The 14961-nt window shown below is 55.0% G+C and overlaps 1 protein-coding gene and 1 non-coding gene across 5 annotated transcripts in view; both read right to left on the bottom strand.

Annotated features, from left to right (window-relative positions):
• Window positions 1-14961, bottom strand: part of EFCAB8 (EF-hand calcium binding domain 8) — a 66653-nt gene that overhangs the window by 40458 nt on the left and 11234 nt on the right. For all 4 annotated transcript variants that reach the window (XM_014735101.3, XM_070248045.1, XM_070248046.1 and 1 more), the window contains 6 exons: window positions 12105-12240; window positions 9207-9312; window positions 8903-8987; window positions 8214-8338; window positions 5650-5723; window positions 1073-1203 (listed from right to left, as the gene is read on the bottom strand). In XM_014735101.3, the coding sequence (XP_014590587.3) occupies window positions 1073-1203; window positions 5650-5723; window positions 8214-8338; window positions 8903-8987; window positions 9207-9312; window positions 12105-12240 (657 nt within the window). The remainder of the gene's footprint in view (window positions 1-1072; window positions 1204-5649; window positions 5724-8213; window positions 8339-8902; window positions 8988-9206; window positions 9313-12104; window positions 12241-14961) is intronic.
• On the bottom strand, window positions 7819-7963 carry MIR8968 (microRNA mir-8968). Its single transcript, NR_127972.1, has one exon. It is a non-coding gene; the product is annotated as a microRNA mir-8968 (primary transcript).

The following is a 14961-nucleotide window of genomic DNA, read 5'->3' as shown; positions in this document are numbered from 1 at the left end:
ATGCAGAGGAGGGAAGGAATCCTTAGGAGGAAAGACATACCGTGAAAGGCATAGTGACAGGTCCCCCTGACCAGATGAAGCAGGCCCTTCGGTAACAGAGTGAGCCAGTGGGGACTGGATAAGGGCAGGGGGGCCACAGGACTCCAATTATATTTATAACATTTTAATTTGTTACAGGGATAATGTACGCATATTTCCTCGTGTGACTAATAAGAAAAAAGAAAGAAAAGGAAAAAATTCACTCCAGGGTAGAGGACTCGAGAATGAAGGAAATAGATGAGAAGTGTCTCCACAGAACAAATGCCCCCATTACTGAACACAAGCCATGTACACATTCACTCGCATAACCCTTGAGGGAGTGACCAGAGTGCGTTCTCACGCCCTTTGACAGAGGAAGAAACTGAGGCTCACAGAGGGGAAGTGACTTGCATTCATTCCTTCATTCAGGAAACGCTTTTTTTTTTTTTCTAAAGATTGGCACCTAACAACTGTTGCCAATCTTTTTTTTTTTTTTTCTGCTTTTTCTCCCCAAATGCCTTCAGTACATAGTTGTATATTTTAGTTGTGGGTCCTTCTAGTTGTGGCATGTGGGATGCCACCTCAGCGTGGCTTGATGAGCAGTGCCATGTCCGTGCCCAGGATCCAAACCAGCAAAACTCTGGGCCACCGAAGTGGAGCGTGTGAACTCAACCACTCGGCCACGGGGCTGGCCCCAGGAAACACTTTTTGACTGCCTACTTTCACTACGTCCCAGCTTCTATGCTGAGTTTTGCAGATAAATTGGCGGGCGAAAGAGGCCTATGATATTTTTGCCACTGGTGGCAATGCCAGAATGATGGTTAAAACCAACTCCAGAGGCCACCTTCTAACCAGCACACCCACCGTGGGCCCGGAGGACACGCGTGCTTCCTCAGACCAGGCATGATCCGCAGGACTCTGCCGTGCGCACAGGACATGCCACCGTCCTGGGGGTGGCCACTCTCAGCAGGAATGAAGCCAGCTCCCTGGGGGCACTGTCACCACCCGCCCCCGCCCAGCCCCACCACCCCAGCCTGGAGAGACGTGCGCTTACTTGGGATTCTCGGGGGCTTTGGATGGCAATATCGTCAGCACCAGAGAGGACTTCTCAATGGCTGAACAGGAGGCCACCAGGTTCAGCTGGGGGATGAACTTGACCTGTTGGCACCAGTTGGGATGCAGAGCCTGGGAAGAGAGCAGCGGTGGTGGGAGACCCAACCCACGGACAGCCTTCAGGCCTGTTCCCCAGAACACAGCAAGTGCTGGGGGCCGACCGGGCCCGGAGATCGCCGAGCCCAACGCCCTTCTGCCGACTACAGCTCTGACGAAGTGATCTGACCCTGCAGTCCTACACCAGGTCCTGCGACCAGGGGGGTGTGGCCATCGCTTCTCAGTGAAAGGGCTTAAAAGTACTTAAGGCTGCTGCTCGTGAAATCTTGCTTATAAGCTGGAGGACAGGCAAGGTCAGGCCCAGACCAGTACTGTCTGTCAGCCCACCCAGGGGAAGGACAGATGAACGGCAGCCTGCCTAGTCCACAGTCTCTGCATCCACGGGCCCAGCACAGAGCGGCCAGCGCCCCCAGCCCCACCGCTCCCTCCATGTTAGTCCACAGTCTCTGCATCCACGGGCCAGCACAGAGCGGCCAGTGCCCCCAGCCCCACCGCTCCCTCCATGTTAGTCCACAGTCTCTGCATCCACGGGCCAGCACAGAGCGGCCAGCGCCCCCAGCCCCACCGCTCCCTCCATGTTTGTCCACAGTCTCTGCATCCACGGGCCAGCACAGAGCGGCCAGCGCCCCCAGCCCCACCGCTCCCTCCATGTTAGTCCACAGTCTCTGCATCCACGGGCCAGCACAGAGCGGCCAGCGCCCCCAGCCCCACCGCTCCCTCCATGTTAGTCCACAGTCTCTGCATCCACGGGCCAGCACAGAGCGGCCAGCGCCCCCAGCCCCACCGCTCCCTCCATGTTAGTCCACAGTCTCTGCATCCACGGCCCAGCACAGAGCGGCCAGCGCCCCCAGCCCCACCGCTCCCTCCATGTTTGTCCACAGTCTCTGCATCCACGGCCCAGCACAGAGCGGCCAGCGCCCCCAGCCCCACCGCTCCCTCCATGTTAGTCCACAGTCTCTGCATCCACGGGCCAGCACAGAGCGGCCAGCGCCCCCAGCCCCACCGCTCCCTCCATGTTAGTCCACAGTCTCTGCATCCACGGGCCCAGCACAGAGCGGCCAGTGCCCCCAGCCCCACCGCTCCCTCCATGTTAGTCCACAGTCTCTGCATGCACGGGCCCAGCACAGAGCGGCCAGTGCCCCCAGCCCCACCGCTCCCTCCATGTTAGTCCACAGTCTCTGCATCCACGGGCCAGCACAGAGCAGCCAGTGCCCCCAGCCCCACCGCTCCCTCCATGTTAGTCCACAGTCTCTGCATCCACGGGGCCAGCACAGAGTGGCCAGTGCCCCCAGCCCCACCGCTCCCTCCATGTTTGTCCACAGTCTCTGCATCCACGGGCCCAGCACAGAGCGGCCAGTGCCCCCAGCCCCACCGCTCCCTCCATGTTTGTCCACAGTCTCTGCATCCACGGGCCCCAGCACAGAGCGGCCAGTGCCCCCAGCCCCACCGCTCCCTCCATGTTTGTCCATGTTTGAAGGTGGTCTGCTCCCAGAGCCTGCAGTGCAGGAGAATATTATCTGCTGCAACTTGGGCCACAAAAGGCTGAGACCCACAAGGCAAGGGGCTCTGCACTGGAGCTCCAGCTCTGTGGTCTGGCCCGGGCTCGGCCTCCCAACCCAGAGATCTCCTCTCTGGGACAAGAATGGAGGAGGTGAGGTGGGGGCTGACCAGGCTCTGAGCTGGGTTTCACAGGCACTGTCTCACCCAGAGTCTGTCATCGTGAAGGCAGAATCCAAGGCCCTGCACGGAACCGGGGACACTTAGCAACTCGGAGGGAAAACCAAGGCCAAGATGAGATGCCCACAGAAGGTGGAAAAGAAGGCGGGCTAGGGTGTGACTCTTCCTGAGAGGGTCCCAGGGCCTGAATGATCCAACCTGCTCGAAAAGAAGCATTTATGGGTTTTGGACCACTCAACTTGGACTGCCCTGAGTGTCAGATTCATTCATTCACACATGCGTTCATTTGTTCAACAAATGCACTGGGAGCCCACTTACACCAGGTGCTATTTCAGGCACTGCGACAGAACAGAGAACACCACACACTAAGGGCCTGTCCTCAAGGAGCTGTCAATCTCCTGAAGGTGACAGGATGAGAAACCACTGGAGGGACAATACGAAGTTGGGAGGTGGTAAGCTGTGATATTGTGATTTATAATTAGAAACATATATTTGGTGTTTGTCCCTGTTCCTGGCACAGAGCTCCTAAAACCCTTGGAATGTCCTAAGTGATAAGAGCAATAAAGGTGTCTTGATATTCCTAACAAAGCTCTTTCAACCACACCTGAGTTTATGTTAAGGAGGTGGCCTTTAGAAAGCACCTGAGGATGGGGGCTGGCTGCCAGTGGAGCCAACCATGTGATAGAGGGCTGGAACTTTCCATCCCACTCCCTGAGCTCTGGGGAAGGGGAGAGGGCCTGGAGGTCAAATCCATCTCCATTGGCCAATGATTTAATCAATCATGTCTATGTAATGTAATGAAGCCCCCAAAACCCCAAAAGGACAGGATTCAGAGACCTCCTTGGCTGGTGAACACGAAGAGATTTGGGGAAAGGGGTGCACCCAGAGAGCCTGGAAACCCCATGCCCCTTACCACATACATTGCCCTACACATCTCTTCCATCTGCCTGTTCCTAAGCTGTATCTTTTTATAATAAACTGATAATCAAGTAAGTAAAATGTTTCTCTGAGTTCTATGAGCCGCTCTAGCAAATTAATCGAACCCAAAGAAAGCATCGTGGGAACCTCTGATTTACAGCCAGTCGGTCAGAAGCAGAGGGGACAACCTGGACTTGTGATAGCATCTGGAGTGGAGGGCAGCCTTGTGAGAATGAGCCCATGACTGTAGAATCTGATGCTATCTGTGGGTAGACAGCGTCAGAATTGCGTTCAATTGTAGGACACCCAGCTGGGGTCGAAGAATTGCTTGGTGATATGAAAAATAAACACACATTGTCATGGTGTCAGATCCTATAAGTGCTGGAGGGTGAAGGCATATAGGCAGAGGAGGCAGCAGAGCTGTTCCAGGCTGGTTGGTTAGGGATCTAAAGGAAGCAGGGAGACCAGCATATAGGTACATAGGGAAGAGCACGGCAGCCTGAAGGCCCAGCATGTGTCAAGGCCCTGAGGTTGAAAGGGGCTTTGTGTGTTGAGGGAATAGCAAGGCTGCCTGCATCTCTACAGCAGAGGAGAAGATAGGTAGAAAGCAAGACCCAGAACAAGTGAGGGGCCAGATCGCCTCATGTCCTGATGGTCATAGTAAACACTTGAAATTTTGTTCCAAACATGATGAGAAGCTACCGGGGGGGTTTGAGCAAAGGAGTGACATTGATGAGGATTTTAGGCTGGTTACTTTTAAAACTGTAGATGAGAAGCAGGCTCCGAGGACTGGAATTTTGCTTGCCCTTTTGAGAGACATTTGCATTTGTGAAGGAAGGGGGGATGACCTTGTAGGGACCTGAAATTGGCCACCCCAAGATATGTCTCTTTGGCATGGGGATTCTTTTGGGCTGATTGCTTTTGATAAACTGGGACAGGGAAGGAGGCTCTGGGGAATGGAACTTGCCCTTGTTGGGACACATTTACATTTGTAAGGTAAATCTCTATCTGTAAAAGGTGCCTCCCTCTCTGTACCAGGAAGAAGAGAGATGACCTTATCCCTAGAAACTCTTAATGGAGAAGGCAAGAACTTAAGTTGGTTGCTGTCTGGCAATCTCATGTAACTGATTTAGGGTGGTGGCTTCTGACCTTTACTTATTCCGATTTGATTCTTGTCTAAAAGTCATGGGATCACCCAACAACCAGACCCCACCTGCACTGATACCATTTTAACTTTTTTTCATGTTCTTTCCTTTGTCTTGTAAAGAAATGATTCACATACCCATGCCTTATAAAATTAGCCCTAACCCTCAACTCGGGGCAGCAGCAGGAGCTCTGACTGCCCGTGGGTCCTGTCCCCACGCACCAGCTCTGCCTGCCCATGGGTCCTGTCCCCATGCCAGCGGGGGCAGCAGAAGTGGCAGCAGAAGCTCTGACTGCCCATGGGTCCTGTCCCCATGCTATTCTACACTATTCTCTAAATAAAAGAGCACTCCTGCCAGATCTTGAGAGTCTAAGAAATCTTTCTTTCGACTCCTCGGCTCGCCGACCCCACATCAACATGACTGTATTTGTATCTGATCATTCTCCTGACTGCTGGAGAAAGCACACGGGGAAATAGCTGGAAGCCACAGCAGCCATCCAGTTGCAAGGCAAGTTGTGCCGGGACCACGGCCCTTCGGGACACGTACGTCTTCTGCAGAAAGAGCCAACAGGATCCAGCAGCCGCCTTGACCCGGCTCCCAGAGGTCAAGCCTCAAGGCCTAAATCGGAACCCAGGGGACAAATGCACTCCCTGCATGTATTTTGAGTGGCGTGTGGACAGACAGTTACCATGGTAACAGGCTATAGAAAGATACGACTCACCTTCAGTCGGTAACTTCTGTGCAAAGGGGACTTCTCATTTAAGAGCTTCTGCGTGGAAACCTTGATCCCCTGATCTGAGAGGGGGAAAATTGAGGTCCACATCACCAGCTCTCCCCCTTTGCCAGACAAGCAAAGTCTCAGAAGACACTTGAGTTGGTTGGCAACTCCCGAGCGTCTGAAAGGGCTTTTCCATTCAAATGCTCGTTCAAGCCTCACTGTGTCCTGGTGAGTTCAGTGGAGTGAACTCAACACCCAGAAAACAGACGGGGCAGATGAACACTGCTGCCCAGAGCCCCCCGCCAGCTCATGGCAGAAGTGGAACCACATTCCGGGTCTCTTCCCTCTCCGTAGCTGCTGCGACCTAGACCAGCAGTGCTCCATTAGGGAGACCCAGCTCTGCTGGAGTGGAGAACGAATTGAGACCCTAGGCTCCGTTCATTCTGAAAATACTCATTTGGGAGTTTGCCATCATGCTTCAAACTCCATGCCCCGTCTTCCAGAAACTCACAGTCCAGGAGGGAGAAGTTGCGCATGTGCGTCATAGAGCAAGCGTGCCGGGAGAAAGCAAGCGCTGAGCTCAGCCTCACCTCAGGCCTGGGGGGCTGAGTCTCCTGGCTGCGGAACCGCCCACGGCAGGCAGCTGAGGAGCCCCCAGGGAAAGCACTAGCAGGCCCCTGGTGCCAGCTGGATGGGCGGTGTCAGCAGTGACAGGGGACAAGCATGGGCCTGCCTTCAGAAGGGAGTTAGGGACATAGGTCAGAGGGGCGGGGCAGTCTGGGCTCCAGTCTGAGAGAAACTCCCAGGCAAAATGGAGACAAGAGAGGAGCCCATCTGGGGACTTATGTCAAGCGCACGAGTGCTGCAGGTCACCTCCCCATCTTGCAAGAGCAGGAGGAAGCTTGAGAAGGAAGTCCCAAGGGGGTGGAGTGTTGCTCAAGGTCACTAAAGTAGGGGGAGCTCTGCACGGGCACAGGCTGGAGGAAGCTTAGTTCCTCTGCTCTGCGAGCCTGCTGGCCTGCCTGCCGCTCCCACTGGACCAGGAGGCCCAGGAGGGCAGGGGAGACAGTCACCAGCACTTACTGTGTGCTTCACACTGCACTCTCTCCTTGTACCTTACAGTGAAACTGTGAATTGATTACGCTCATCCCTATTTGAATCAGGAAACTGAGGCACAGAGAGGTTAAGCAACTGGCTCCAGGTCACAGAGCTGGTCTGTCCAACTCCTGCCAAGTTAATACACTGCTGGGCCCACCTTGTCTTTATGTGGCTTGGAAGGACTCCCAACCAACATTCCAGCTTCATCGGCCGCCGCTCTGATTTCCCATCCAACACTCAGCTCAAAGACCACCACAACCACCCACGCCAATTCCCAGGGTGGTGCAGAGAGACCAGGGTGCCGAGTCAGGGCAGAGCAGGCAGCAGGGGCAGAGGCTGATGAGGCAAGGACAAAGCAGGGAGCCAGCCCCTGCTGCATCCAGGGCAGAATGTGTTTCTGTGCAGCCAGTGGGGGATGCTGCCCCAAAAAGCTTGGCAGGAGGTGTCAGCAAGGCCCAGGAGCCCCTGGAAAGTATCCTGCTCAGAAACCCTGACTGGAAGCCCAAGGAGCCATTCTGGTGTCCTGGATGGAGGGGGAGGCAGTGTCCCTGTGGACTGGGGCCCCCAGTGGCCTGGGCCTCCTCAGGATGGATGTGGAGCAGCCTGGAGGCCAGACACTGTGCATCAAAGTCTCGATCCTGGACAGGGTCCAGCTCAGATGTGTCCCCAACTGCCGCAGGCCCCAAGGCCTCAGGATCTAGGGCCCCTGGCAGAGAAGCCCCAAACAGCATCCTTCAGCATGTAGTCAGTTTGGGATAGAGCCCAGCAGGTGGTTACAGTGCGGACACTGGGACAGACTGCCCGCCTCAGGCCTCAGCTGCCACTTGCCCACCGTGGGGCCTATGCAAGAGCTTCAGCCCTAACCCTCTGCTCCTCCTCTCCTAACAGACTGTGACAACAGCAGGGGTGCGGGACTGCAGGGGGTGATGCACCCAAAGCACTCAGCACACAAGTGCTCAGCGAATGTCGCTGTGCTTATTCACCTTCGCATGGAGCCAGGCTTTCCTTCAGGCCCCACCAAGCCCACCTCCAGGGCAGCCTCTCCACTCCCCACACCCCAAAGGCAGCACAGCGCCAAGGAGAGCAGAACTCTCCTCACAACCATGGAGGAGGTGAGTGCCGTCATCCTAAGACCCAGAGAGGCTGAGTAACTTCCCCAGGGTCACACAGCTGGCACAGGTTCATCATCCTGGGATGAGGAGGGTCCCGAAGCCCCAGCCCTCAGCCCTCACCTGCACAACCTCCCATCTTCAGAAATTGCCCCTCTTCTCAGCCCCTCCTCGTCTCCTGCTGTCACCCCATCACCCCGTCTGTCTCCCACAGGCCACTCTGAGCTGCGTGTACAAGTGCACGGCTGCCTGAGCTTCTGAAGGAGCCAGGCTTCCCAGCGGCTCTGAGCAGGGAGGCAGGCAGAGGGCAGAGCACCTTGGGGCAGGCCTTCTCCACCCGTTCCCCAGCGTCTTAGCTACCCCATTTGGAGGCCTTGGGGAAGATCTGGGGGTTGAACAGCCCGTTGGTCACATTGTCGGAGGTGAAGACGAAGACGTTCCCTTTGGTGTCCCCATAGCAGAACACACCTCTGCTATAGTCAGACCTGCAGAAAGATGGAGACAGAGACTGTGGAGCCGGCTGGGGCACCCAGCTGCAGTCCTGCACCCCGTCCCTGGCCTCCAGGGGCCTTCCTCCACCCAGGAGCGAGCGTAGTTCCCACATGACTGTCCAGCCTTGCCCTCAAGAGCTGACAAACATGGGACCAGCCGCCCAGATCCAAACCGTGGAGAACCAGGTCCGAAAGAAATCAGTATGTAAAACCAAAATAAATGAAACCCTGGTCCTCCAGCTGCTCTTTGTCAAGTCATCCCTACTGATGGACCATGACGTTCCCAGAGTCCTCAGCCACAGCGGGACAAGCCTCTGCCAGGGTTTGATGGCTGAGGTGGTGGGGGAGGGAGAGGAAGGGGAGCCGACGACGACTCTGAGGTCTGAGTGACCGTGAAAGGGGACCCCAAGAGAGAAGCAGCTTGCGGGGAGGAGAGCACAGGCACACAGGGTGGGAATCTTTCCAGGGCTGTTTCCAGAGAGGCTTTCTGGGGGTCCCAAACCCCCCAAGTGATGTGGCTGCTGTCAAGACCCCACAGCAGTCTCCCACGAGACTCACCAGTAGTCCATGACCAGGACACAGCTGTCCAGATCGATGAAGGTGAAGGCCGGGACACAGCTATGGTTACTGATATCAAAGAACTCTGCGGAAAAGACACAGGGAGGCACGCATGGAACCCACACCCACATCCCCGCCTCAGGGGTCTCTGGTGAGGACCAGCAGCCCCACTGCTCACTGCCCCGTGGTGTTCCTAGAGGGTTCTGATCCAGACTCCTGGTTGGCTCACGGACAGATCTCTCCAAGCGCAAATGCGTGGCTCCCCACAGCCAAGAGCAGGCCTGGGGAGCCGCCAGGGACTCACCTATCCTCTGGTCAGTGGACGCAACGGCAACCAGGTTCATGTTGTGGAGACACACCATGTCGATGACCCACATACGCTGGTTGTGGAGCTGCTGGATCTTGTTAAGCTGGCCGGACGAAGAGCAGAGGGGACCCGGGCTAGGGAGGCTTGCCAGGAGAACACACCAGGAGCACAGGGTCCCCGTGAACTCTCTCCTGCTGCCCGAGGCCTTGGAGCCAGGAGTAGACCTGGTATGGAGCCCAGCGCTGCCACCAATGACCAATGATGGGGCCTTGGATAAACTCCCTAACCTCCCTGTCTCAGTTTCCACATCTGCAAAATGCGCTTAAAGAACACCCATCGTCACAACCCCTTTTTAGCACTTTGACAAGCTCACCAAAGTTTTAAATATGCATAGCTTGTGAGCTCGGGATCCATTTCCAAGATGCATCCATAGCTGCGTTCGCATGTTTTCACAGGGAAGTATATGCACGGGTGGACACTGCCACATGGCTATGACAGCAATAGGCCAGAGACCACCTGGAAAGGATAGCTTACACAAATCCACACCACAGGACACCACCCAGACATCAAGAACGAGGGAGCTGTGTATGTATCAATAAAGAATCGTTGCCAAGATCTATTATTAAGTGAAAAAGCAAGGTGAAAAGCAGCATTATAACGTGCTACCATTTGTATATTTAAAAAGAAAGGGGGGGGGGTACAGGCTAGCCACGGAAGAGTGCCCCAAAACTGGTCACAGCAGTTGCTTCCAGGGAGAGGAATTAGCGTCTGGGAGGGGGAGACTGACTTTCCACTATCTGCCCCTCTGTGTGCCTGAATCTTTTCGCCCCAGTTATTATTGAGACATAATTGACATATAACACTGTATTCATTTTGGTTTTTGTCTGAATCTTTACCATCTGCTGGCGTCAACTGGTCAAAGTGGCTTATTAAGGAGAAATCGTCCTGCCAGATTGTGAGGAATGAAAGATAGAGCATCTAGTGGCTGCTGGCACATGTAGGAGCTCAGCAGGCAGGGGGGCCCTTCTCTGTTCTAGTGCCACCTCGTGTAATGCTTGTGCAGACAGAATGTGAGCTGGCACTCTAGGCAGGGGATGCCACAAGCAAAGCACATCAGCAGAAATGAGCTGCTGTGTCCAGGGAAGAGAGGCGGCCAGCCCGACAGGCTTGGGTTGGGGAGGCTGGGAGGTGAGTTAGGGAAGGATGCTAAGGAACTTGCATTTACTCCCTGAACAATGAGCGGGCTCTGAACTGAAGAAAGCAGAGGGTACGACCTGAAAAAGAAAGGTAGGGGTGTTCGAAGGCAGTTCCTCTAGGCGGAGATTCAGAAGGGATGGCAAAGGCAGGGCCAGGAAGTGGACTGTTCTGTCAGAACTCAGAGCACCAAGAGCAGAGGGGCCTGCGCTAATGGCTGGGGCAGTGACAACAGTGGACCAGGGCCCCCTGAGGCCCCTCTCCTGCCCATGGCTTGGGTCTAACCCACACACAATTGAAGTGACGGCAACGCCCATAGCCCCCATGTTCAGATGAGAAACTGAGAGCCCTAGGGAGTCTCAGCAACTTGCCCAAGGCTGCGCAGCCGCTTAGTGAAGCCCAGGCCCCACCCTAGACTCCGGGCTTTCCATCTGCGTGACTTGGGCATGCAGTGGGTGCTCATAGATGGTGCCTGATGGTTCACTCTTGCCAAAGCAGCCCCTCAAGGAAAGATGCCCAGGTTTGCTGGGCCTTCCAGGGGACCCTTCCTCTGTCCTCAGCCCTTCTGAGGTTTGGCCCTTGAGGGGCACTGAGGTGACTATATGGCAGCCACAACCAGGAGCTCAGGCTGCAATGTGCCCCAACCCCAACAAACACACAGAGAAAAAGAGGGTGGAGTGTGCCAGAAACCCCGGCCTCCGAAACATGGGTGTGCCTGCCCTCGGTCCTGGGCTGCCAAGTGTGTCCCGGGGAGTCACTGGACCTCCACAGCCCTTAGTCTGCAGCCACGTGGGGGAGGGGACTATGCAGAATGCTCCTGCCCCAAGGGAGGATCCCCGAATCAGCCACCAAACACTCTGCAATGACACAGGCTTGTGAAAGCTTTCACGTGCTGGCAGCATTCTCAGTGAGCCTCTCATCTCGGGATAGCTGTGCCCTCCTCCTTTGCTGGAGGATTCTGAACCGGCCTGGGAACACCAAGCACACTGCGGCTGGTTCTGAGTGTTTTATCACTTAGAGCGCTTGAAAGACAATGACGATGTCAGCTTCTGTTTATCGGGTGCTTGCTGTGTGCCTCGCTCTGCTCCAAGGACGAGACATATATTGCACCATTAAATCCTCCCACCAGCCCTGACAGGGGGCACTGTCACTAACCCCATGTGACAGATGAGGAAACGAGGCACACAGTGCTCTACACTAACTTGTCCAAGGTCACAGAGTTGGAAGGGGTGCAGCCAGGCTCCAGAGCCCATGCTCACAGCCACTATGATTTCCCCTGGTCCAGGAAAGGACTTGAATCAGCCAAACTTGGCAATAGAGTGGGTGTGATGGGGAAAGGAAAGGAGGCTGCTGCCCAGCACAGGAGCTGTGGGGATATTGATGCCATTCACTGAGACAGGGGCACAGGAGAAGTAAGTCTGGTGGCAGGGAGGGCTGTAGTGACATTCTGTTGGGACAAACCGGGTTTGAGGCATCGGTTGGACAGCCTAGTGGAATGGACATCTAGGTGGGATCCTTGCAGAGAGAAACCTGAGGCTCATAGTCCCACAGTGAAGCCAGAACCTGGACCCAGGAGCTATGACTGCAAGTGTGAGCTGCTTAGACCACGAGCCCCAAGAAGGAGCCCGCTCAGGGTGCAGGGTGCAAGGGCAGAGGCTCTCCGACCAGCCCATGTGTGTTCCCCATGTGGGCGCCACTCACCCTAAAGCAGTTGATCAGCACAAAGGACTCGGACCAGGACTGCAGGAACCCGTCCTTGGTGATGGTCAGGAAATACCCGGTCTTCTTGAACCGATGGATTAAAAACTCCACTTTCACAATCTCACTCCCATGATTCCTGTGGAAGGTAATGAGAGAGAAAAGGCCAATAAAAACAGAACAAAGCACAGAGGAAGATGGACAAAGCACAAGAGCAGCTTCGCTCACATGCACGCATGTGTGCGCACATGCACACCACCAAAGAAATCTAGCTGGCTCCGTGAGACGGGGCCACTGCCCCTCCTCTGAGGGGACTTCTATCATTATCTACGGGGACCCAAAGAAAAGGAGACCCAAGCCGATCTGAGATGGGGCTCCAAAAGCAGTAAGCTTCTTCTGTGAAATAGCCAGTCAGCTTCCTCAGGATGGCATGGGTCAGAGGAGACGAGAACAGAGGTCCTTTGCAAACCATCTTTTTTGGGAAAAACGGCCCACAGAAGGTGAGCGGAATGGGGCTTTTGACTGAAAACTGTAAAATAACACTGCTTTCAGCAACTGCTCTAGTGCTCCAGGGTAAGGGGGGGAATGAGGCCCGAGAATGAGATAAAAGTGGACAAGGGGACAGTAAGAAATTAGAGCCCTGAGTACCCAACTCTGCGTCTCCAAGGACACACACTGAGCCCAGCAAACAGCTCCTGGGGCCGACTTGGCCTTGCAGGAAGCCACATACAGCCTTCCCAGTTTCAGCGCCACCTTGCAGTGGCTTCTTTCCTGCCCCAAAGTTGGCTAAGCAGCTATCTGGTTATTAAAGGGCACCGTGATTTTGACTTCCCAACACGTCAGAGCACACACTGTCCCACTTGATGTGCCCACACCTCTGGGTCCCAGCAGGGCAGGTAATGTCACCTCGCCTCACAGGGACCCAGGGGATAACCGTTGGCCTGGAGTTACATCCTGGTTACCAGCAGAGCAGCACTGAACCCAGGCAACTTGATCCCTACTCTAGCCAAAGCCCTTTCCCAGTGATCTGACCGGCAGCTTCAGGACAAGCCAGTCACTGTGCAACGCCACTGCGTCACAATCTCTGTAGAAGAGAGCGGAATCGGGCATCTGGACACTCCTCCCCCTCCTCTCCTCGGCCCAGAGCTCCATCCAGACCATGATGAATGTTCTCAGTCACCCTCTACTCGTCACTTCCAATTCTACCTCCTCTGTCAGGACCAAGAGACAGTGAGGAATAGATGTGGCAGATGAGAGCTATGACAAGTGAAGAGGGCCCTAGGGAAATGTCACCTCATGAGGTCTTGCTTCTTCATCTGCACAAGGACAGCACCTCCACCTCCTAGGATTGTGGTGGGACCAAGGAGATGGTGTGCTAGTGAATTCGGCCCAGGCTCGGTAAAGGAGAGCCAGCCTTTAAAAGCAGGTAATTAGGGGCCGACCCGGCAGTGCAGTGGTTAAGTGCGCACGTTCCACTTCTTGGTGGCCCAGGATTCGCTGGTTCGGATCCCGGGTGCGGACATGGCACTGCTTGGCAAAAGCCATGCTGTGGTAGGCATCCCACATATAAAGTAGAGGAAGACGGGTATGGATGTTAGCTCAGGGCTAGTCTTTCTTGGCAAAAAGAGGAGGATTGGCAGTAGTTAGCTCAGGGCTAATCTTCCTCAAAAAAAAAAAAAACAGGTAATTAAATACAATGTATCTAGTAGTTTCTCTGCCAAGCTGGAAGTGCTTTCCAGGTTTGCAGGTTGAGAAAATAAATAGGAGAAAACAGGGGCAAGCTTCTTGACAGTTTTGGTTCAGGTCTTTTCAGTACCTTGGGATTCTGAATGTCCCAAGGAAACAGAAAGACCAGTGAAGGCTTGGCTACATCAAGCCAAGTTTTCATGTCAAAATTTATGATTATAAAATCTTTCATCATTCATAGTTATTGGCTATTCCTCAATTAAATCTTGACCAAAATTGTTTTTGAAGTTCCCCTTTTGTGGTTTTCATTAAACCGTCTTCTCTATTAAACTTGAGGCTGCTTGCAGGCACAGCCTGCCTTCTAGTTTGTGGTCTTCCCCGAGGTCTGCTCTGGGTGGTCCCCTGAGGACAGACCCACCCACAGCCCCTCCTAACCAGGCCACAAATGTAGGTTACCACATGTTGTACCAGAAGACTCAGCTCCCAGATGCTGGCCGCCTGCACCTGGCAGTCGGTGCTCCAACCCAAGATGGGCTCCGGGAAGCAAGCCAGTGGCCTACAGGCAGCCCAGCTCAAGAGACCTGGGTCAGGGGGCCGGATCCACTGGGGTGCTCCTCACTCTTGGGGAGTTGAGAGGGGTGGGGGCAAACAGGGCCATGGCACAGAGAGAGGAAAAGGTGAAGCTCCAGAGGGCACAGTGGGGAGGAGCCACAAAGAGGAGAGAGCAGGCAGGGTCAGGCAGAAGTCAAGGCAGGGACAGAGCCACATGCTCCAGGAAAGATGGGGCGGCTGCCCCCAGGGCCCAGTGCAGCTCGAGGAACAGTTCTTGTGATGGCTCTCACTCCCTGTCACCTCAGAGGAAAGCCCTATCCACGCTACGCGAGCCATCTGTGCCTGGGGATGAAACCACCAGACCCACTCGGCACCTGTCCGAGGAAGCAGGAGAGTGTGCACGCTGTGCAGAGGGACTGGGAGGGCAAACAGAGCAAGCCCACCACCTTCACGTGCCCTCTCTGAGCCTCAGTTTCCTTTCTGTGAAGTGGGACCTGTAAAATGGGACACATCAGCTACCTTAATGCTCAAGCCTACCTACAGGGCTGTGAGGCTGAAATGAGCTAAAGAACATCAGGCACTGGGCCAGATGGCAGGCCCCTGGCGGGCCCGAGGGAGTGGC

The sequence above is a fragment of the Equus caballus genome, chromosome 22 (genome assembly GCF_041296265.1).
Source record: "Equus caballus isolate H_3958 breed thoroughbred chromosome 22, TB-T2T, whole genome shotgun sequence".
Classification (NCBI taxonomy): Eukaryota; Metazoa; Chordata; class Mammalia; order Perissodactyla; family Equidae; genus Equus; species Equus caballus.
Note: the sequence above shows the minus strand (reverse complement) of the source record. Positions and strands in the feature narration are given on the sequence as shown.